This window comes from Mesoplodon densirostris, chromosome X (assembly GCF_025265405.1).
Source record: "Mesoplodon densirostris isolate mMesDen1 chromosome X, mMesDen1 primary haplotype, whole genome shotgun sequence".
NCBI classification, from domain to species: Eukaryota; Metazoa; Chordata; class Mammalia; order Artiodactyla; family Ziphiidae; genus Mesoplodon; species Mesoplodon densirostris.
The window spans coordinates 24,574,596-24,582,401 of record NC_082681.1 but is presented as its reverse complement, the minus strand read 5'-3'; the positions used below and the strand labels follow the sequence as shown (position 1 = coordinate 24,582,401).

Sequence of the window (7,806 nt, the reverse complement as noted above, 5' to 3'; positions counted from 1 at the left end):
AGTTTCAGGTGTACAGCAAAGTGAATCTATTATACAAATACATAAATCCACTCTTTTTTAGATTCTTTTCCCATATAGGCCATTACAGGGTATTTAGTAGAGTGCCCTGTGCTATACAGTAGGTCCTTTTTAGTTATCTCTTTCATATATAGTAGTGTCTATGTGTCAATCCCAATCTTCCAATTTATCCCTCCTCCCTTTACCCACTGGTAACCACAAGTTTATTTTCTACATCTGTAACTCTATTTCGGTTTTGTAGATAAGTTCATTTGTAGCCTTTTTTTAGATTCCACATATAAGCGATATCATATGATATTTGTCTTTCTCTGTGTGACTTACTTCACTCAGTATGAGAATCTCTAGGTCCATCCATGTTGCTGCAATAGCTTGAATTTTTAATTTCCCTGAGTAGTAATGAGGTGAAGCACCCTTTCATGTCCTTTTGGCCCATTTGGATTTCCTTGACTACGAATTGCTTATTCATATATCTTGTCAGTTTTCCTACTAGGTTTCTTTCCTTTTTTTCTCACTGATTTGTAAGGGTTCTTATACATTCTAGATACGAATTCATTCATTCATTTAATCATGGGACTTCCCTGGTGGTCCAGTGGTTAAGACTTCACCTTCCAATGCAGGGGGTGCGGGTTCGATCCCTGGTCAGGGAACTAGGATCCCACATGCCTTGCGGCCAAAAAACCAAAACATTTCATCAATATTTTTCTAGCATCTACTTTGTTCCAGGAATGGTTCTAGGCACTGGGAATGCAGGAATAATCCAAACAGATAAAAATCCCTGCCCTCATGGAACTTACATTCTAGTAGGGGAAGGTAAACAATAAACACAATTGATAAGTAAAATAGATAGAATAATGGATAATGATAAATCCTCTCGAGAAGAAATTAATAGGGAAGAGGGATAGGGAGCATGTATGTATGGGAGTGGGAAAGGAACTTGTTGAACTGCAATTTTAAGTAAAGTTCTCTAGGAAGACCTCACTGAGAAAGTGAGTTTTGAGCAAAGACCTGAAGAAGGTAAGAGTGCAGGCAGGGTGAACAGCAAGTGCAAAGGCCCTGAGGCAAGAGTGTGCCTGGCAAGTCCTAGGAATAGCATGGAGCAGTGTTTGATTAAGCAGAGTTGGAGAGAGTGGTAGGAGAGGAAGTCAGAGAGGTGATGACAGCTAGAGTGTAGAACCTCATAGATTATCCTTTGCTAGTCATATGTATTGAAAACATATTTTCCCAGTCTGTGGCTTGTCTTTTAAGTCCCTTATGTTATCTCGAAGTGCATACATTTTGAAATTTAATGTAGTTAAATGTGTCAATCAATTCCCTTCTTGTTTGTGCTTTTTAGTGTCTTAAGTAATCATTCTCATTCCCTATTCCAAGGTCATAATGATAGTCTATTTTCTTCTGAAAGTTGTAAAGATTTGCTTTTCACATTTAGATCTTTATTCCACCAGATATTGATTTTTTTTCTCTATGGTGTGAGATAGCGATCAAATTTTATAATTTTCCATGTCAATTATCAATAGTTCCAGCACCATTTAGTGGATAATCTATTTTCCCTCACTGATTTGAAATGTCAAATATGCTGCATAACAACTTTCCATATATGTGTAGATCTGTTTTGGGACTCTGTATTTGGTTCCATTGGTCTGTCTACCTCCATACCACACTGTCTTAATTACTATCAGTTTAAATCAGTCTTGAAATATAGGTCATGGTAGATTCTTGAGCAAATGAATAACACAATTGAAACATTACTCTAGGAAGAATATTCTTATGACTGTCAACAGAGTAGAATGGTCAAAGGTGATATCACAAGGGCTTACACTAAAGTGATGGCAGTTTGAATGGCGAGAAAACAAGGAACCTAAAAGTAATTCCAAAGAACCTATTAACAATATTTGTTGGCTGATTGGCTACAGAGCAATTAGGAGAGAGGAAGCAAGCATATGGCTTTGAAATTTCAAGCCTGGGTCACTGTGTGAAATAACGATGAGTTAGTTTTGTCATCCAATGCTTTGGTAACAATGGGTTATATTAGGCAAGGGATCTGGGCCAGAGATATATATTTGGTCTTTGCCTGCTTAGAGGTGACCTAGAGGGGGACCAAAGAAAGCAAAGGTCTGAGCTTTTGGGATTTTCCCTAGTTAGGTGGTGAAGGAAGAAGTAGCGGGGACATCTGAGAGGTATGGTAATCAGTATGGTGCATTCTATTAACCATAACAAGGATTTTTTGAATGGATGACGTAGGTCCTAGTAGCCCCAACACCTTTGAGTTCCCTCATTGGTATGACTGTGCTTTGGTTCTATGGCAATCTTCAAAGTCACCAGAACAAGTCTGTTGTCACAGGCAGCATTGAAAGCGTATCACTTGCTGGATGTTGGGGAGACGCCCCCGGTCCGACGGGTCTCTCCCTGCAGTTCCGCAGGTTGGCCGCAGGGGGCGGAATCTGCGGCGGCCTGGAAAACCGGCGGGGGCGGGAGGCGCCGCTCTCTCTCGGGTCAGGTTCCCGGCTCCCGGCTCCCGGCTCCCCGCGCCCGGCACCCCGTGCCCGGCACGGAGCCGTTTCTCCAAGGACGTGCAGCCGAGGCGAGGGGGTGTGAGGACGCGGGAGGCAGTGTCGTCGGATCCGCCCGCAGTCCGCAGCCCCGCCGAGCCTGGAAGCTGCCGGGATGGAGCCGCCGCTCCCGGTTGGAGTCCAGCCCCTCGCTGTATCCGCCTGAGAGAAGGGGGGAGGGGAGGCCGCGCAGGGCGGGGGCGGGGGTCCGCGGGACTGCGGATCGCAGCAGAGGGGCGGCTAGGGGCCGGTCAGGACCCGAGGCCGAGCCGAGCGGGGGAGGGGGACCAGCGCGGGAGGCGCTGTCTCCGGCCCTGGGGCCGGAGCCTCCCTCCACCCGACACCGCGGGTCCCCTTCCGGCAGCGCTTCTAGAAGAGACCCTTGACTAGCGCCTGCATACTATCGAGGGTATGGAGATGAAGGGTCCTGTCCGGGAGCCCTGCGCCCTGACCCTAGTCCAGAGGAACGGGCAGTATGAGTAAGTAACCACCTGCTACCCACAGAGGAGGGGAGCCTGCCATTACCTTCCAACCCCAAACCGCGACAAGCCACCCACCCTCCTCCCACTGAGGCCGCGCAGGCAACAGGTTCGGGCCCAGGTGTGACGTGCCAGTGCTCTAACCACCGAGCTTTGTCCCCAACTTCCAAGCCGGTGGATTGATTGCTCCTGTCCGTGTGGCTCAGTGGAAGGACTCAATGGGCGGGGAAGCAGGAAGCCTGGGTTCTTAGTTCCTGCCCCTGCAACTGACATGGATTGTGTAATCCTGGGCCAGTCAGTAAAGCTTTCTGGGCCTTAGTGTCCTCATCAGTTTAATAAAAACATTAGCTGCTTTAATTTATAGCCTTTGGAGTTTTAACTGGGAGAATAAAAATGCGAAAGCGGTTTACAGAAAGTATAAGTACTGTAGAAACGCTTCATTGTTAACCTTACAGAGGTGCCTTTTCTTAACCTCATTCAGCTGGTTCCTCCAGTCTCACCACCCCCTTATTCCATGTGCTTGGAGGCATATTCATTAATTCAGTAATGGTTTTGTGTAGGCCAGTAACTGCCTCACTTATTGACTTGACAGTTAGAAAAAGTAATGAAATGTGTAGAAATGTAAACGACATTTGACATTTCATCAGGGAGTGTTACCTTCCACTCTGCCTTGCACATAGGAGCTCAGTAAAGACTGTTGACTGATCAAAAGATTTTGATAAGCCATCAGTATACTGCTGATCTCCCTTGCCACTAATGCCTCATCTAAAGTATCCCTGATGACCATCATATATCATAGTAGGTCCCTATCACTCTGTGCCCAAGCCACCTCCCCTGGTTGTTCACTGGTTTCTTGACATCAGCGAAGAATTGTTGATCTCTGAAAGTTTTTAAATTGTTGATCATTTAAATCCTGCCATCCCCCAACATTGGATTCTACTTAAAAACAATTTTTCTCAGTCCCTGCTTTTAGATTGTCCAGACTCAATCTTTATCTATGCTGTCCACTTTACAGAGAAGAAATTCACACTGGCCTAGCCTGCCCTTTTCTGAGGCTCTTGGTGCCACTCTCAACTGGATGTCAACTGGTTCTATGGAGGTAGCTCTTCCCTAGATCCTGCTTGGTCCATTCTGTTGATGTGATAAATTCATTTTATTTTTCCCAGATTTCATCAAACCCTGGAAGACCAGTTTAATGAAAGTAAATTCAACAGAAAAGTGAATTGAAAAGTGGAACACCACTGCCACTTCCAAAGGCAAGAATAGGGTGGGAAGATGTAAGCCTTGGGCAAATCAGTAAATTTTTTGTGCCTCGGTTTCCTCTTCTTAAAAACAAAATTATAAGGATTAAATAAAATAGCTACATTGTTGAGATGACCACATCTCAGGATCTGGTCCCTTGGTTTGGTAGGTTTGGAACTCTGTTCAGCTGATAAGGGAGTGAGCAGCTGGCCTTGAGGTAAATGCCTCATTCTATCTGGTCTCTTGTACTGGAAGAACTTTTAAACTTGCAGTGGTAGCTCTTCTGATTATTTGTGTCCTCCCCATAGAGAAATCAAATTCTGTATTCCAGTTCTGTAAAACTTAAGGGTATAGCACAACTAACACTCAGTGGCTTGATGTGTATCAGGTACTCTTCTAAGCATTTCATGAATTAGTTCATTTAACCCTCATGTGAGGGTTACTGTGAAATTGTAATATCATCATCATCCCCCCTTTCTAGATATAGAAGTTGAGGTACAGAGAGGTTAAGTCATTTGTCTGAGTCATTACATTGTCTGATAAGTTTCTTTTGAAATCATTTATTGGAGACACCTGATACTGTCAAACCATATATAACCCTCAAATCCTTGTCTCTTGGGTGCCTTCTCTGACTTGAGTGTCCAGAACTTTTTTACTTTGGGCCTTTTTATCCTAGAACTTGAAGCCTATTGCATTCTTTAGTTCTGTACTTCCTGCTATCAACCATAGGAGAAATTTACTTGAGAGACTAAAATTACAATTAAAGGTAAGGCTTTTTTGCACACAAGGAATCAAACACTAACATTCATTTTTTCAAGGCAAATGGATTATGATGCCACCTGTTGTTTCATCTTTAACCTTCCTTGAACAAATCAAAGTATTTCCTAGGGATAATGCTGGGTCTGCATTCACAATTTTTTACTCTTTTCTGTTTCCAACTACCAAATTCTGATTTCCATTTTTTTGCCATATACCTATTATTTTTCACCTTTCTGTGTTGAAAGAAATGATGAGATTTAGGTAAAATTTTTATTCTTAGCCCTACTCTCTTGTTACAATTTACTTAGTGACTAACATGTAGTAGGTATTAAATAAATATTTGTGGAATTGACTTAAATTCCCAGTTTATGTTTTGTGATGGGTATTTTTGGGGGGGTTGCATTTCTTTTTTAAATTGAGAAATAATTTATGTATAACATTGTATTAGTTTCAGGTGTACAAAATAATTACTTGATATTTGTATATATTGTGAAATGATCATCACAATAATTCTTGTTAACATTCATCCCCACACATAGTTAACAATTTTTTTCTTGTGATGAGAACTTTTTTTTAATAAATTTATTTATTTATTTTTACTTTTGACTGCATTGGGTCTGTGTTGCTGCGCATGGCCTTTCTCTAGTTGCTGTGAGCAGGGGCTACTCTTCATTGTGGTGCGCAGGCTTCTCGTTGCAGTGGCTTCTCTTGTTGCAGAGCATGGGCTCTAGGCATGCAGGCTTTAGTAGTTGTGGCACATGGGCTCAGTAGTTGTGGCACACGGGCTTAGTTGCTCCGCGGCATGTGGGATCTTCCTGGCCCAGGGCTCGAACCTGTGTTCCCTGCATTGGAAGGCGGATTCTTAACCACTGTGCCACCAGGGAAGCCCTGTTGTGATGAGAACTTTTAAGATTTACTCTCTCTTTTTTTATTAATAGATCTTTATTGGAGTATAATTGCTTCACAATACCCTGTTAGTTTCTGTTGCACAACAAAGCGAATCAGCCATATGCATACATATGTCCCCATAGCCCCTCCCTGTTGAGCCTCCCTCCCCATCCCACCCCTCTAGGTCATCGCAAAGCACCAGAGCTGATCTCCCTGTGCTATGCTGCTGGTTCCCACCAGCCAACTATTTTATGTTCGGTAGTGTATGTATGTCGATGCTACTCTCACTTTGCCCCAGCTTCACCCTCCCACCCGGTGTCCTCAAGTCCATTTTCTATGCCTACCTCTTTATTCCTGCCCTGCAACTAGGTCCATAAGATTTATTCTCTTAAAAACTTTTAAATATACAGTACACTGTTATTAAGTATAGTCATCACGTTGTACATTACATCCCCATGACTTATCTATTTTATAACTGGAAATTTGTACCTTTTGACCCCCTTCACCCATTTCATCCCCCCCACCACCTGCCTCTGACAACCACCAATCTGTTCTCTGTGTCTATGAGTTCAGTATTTTTGGTTTTTGTTTTTTGATTTCACACATAAGTGAGATCATACGGTATTTGTCTTTCTCTGTCTGACTTATTTCACTTAGCATAATGCCCTCAAGGTCCATCCATGTCATTTTCTGTTTTGTGATGGTTTTTAACAATACAATCCAGTTGAATCTTTACTGCTGATGTTCAACACCACTTCTATACTATGTTACTTGGGAATTATATTGGTTTGTGTTCATTTTCCTCAGAGTAAGCTCTTCCTCCTTGACCCTTGCTTTGTCAGGCTTATCTACTTTCTGGTCTCCATCTGGGTTTATAGGATTCTCTGCTTGACTCATGAACTTTGCAGTTTGGAAAGGGCCTGCCCCATATTCTTGTAGTCACCTTAAAATATTAAACCTCTGCAAATTAGGCAAGCAGGATCAGAGCAGAAAGACAGCATTAGTACTTTTATTTCCCTTAGTCCTGTCTAAGCAGTTCCTTTCCCCAAGTTAACTCCTTCAAAGTTAACACACTTGAAAAAAATTTCAAAAAGCTAAAACGATAAGCCTCCCCCAAAGACAACAAAATGGAAATCAAACCTTTCAGAACAATGACTTCTAATATCACATGTTGAACAGGTGTATTTAGAAATTCATCTCTGTTTATAGCTTAATTAAATGTTTGTTTATTCAACCAATATTTATTGAGCATCTATTAGGTAGGTGACGAAACTGAATATGATAGGGTCTTTGCTTTCAAGGATCTCAAATCTGAGGGAAATAAATGTAACTATAACAGAGTGCGTTAAGTGCTCTATTTGAGGGGCAGGCAAAGGACATGAGGCCAAGTTTCACAGAGGAGGTGATAGTTGAGCTAGGTCTCAGGAAGAAGACTGTTCGTGGCAAAAAGAACCACCTGAAGAGTGATTTGGGGGGAAGGTAGGAGATGTTCAGAATGGCCATTTACCAGTAGGTTATACCTTGACTGTGGGCCACTAAGAATAAGTAGTAAATGAAAATTAGTATTTCAGGAGTACATAGGAATTTAGAAATCTTGCATTCCACACTGGGGGGCCAAGTTCAGTCATGCTTACCAGAAGTATTAGCATGAAATTAGAAACCATGGTAAGAACACAAGGGATGTATAGGCAATCTGGTTGTGATATCTGCTATCTTATTGGTCACTGGGATTATTTTGACTGATTCAGCTGGCTGGGCACCTCCTCTTCTCCATGAACCTGTATATTTGTTTGAAGAGATAGAATCATTCTTTGATAAAAGCCATGGGAATATAACCAGAAAGCTAATTGATGAAATTTATAATACATTTATTC

At 42.3% G+C, this 7,806-nt stretch overlaps 1 protein-coding gene across 1 annotated transcript in view; it reads left to right on the top strand.

The window, feature by feature from the left end:
- The first annotated feature begins 2,958 nt into the window (after nucleotides 1-2,958).
- The window catches only part of OCRL (OCRL inositol polyphosphate-5-phosphatase), a 55,826-nt gene continuing 50,978 nt past the window's right edge, over nucleotides 2,959-7,806 (top strand). Inside the window, exon 1 of the mRNA XM_060086373.1 lies at nucleotides 2,959-3,043. Within this exon, the coding sequence (XP_059942356.1) occupies nucleotides 2,976-3,043 (68 nt within the window). The 5' untranslated portion in view covers nucleotides 2,959-2,975. The remainder of the gene's footprint in view (nucleotides 3,044-7,806) is intronic.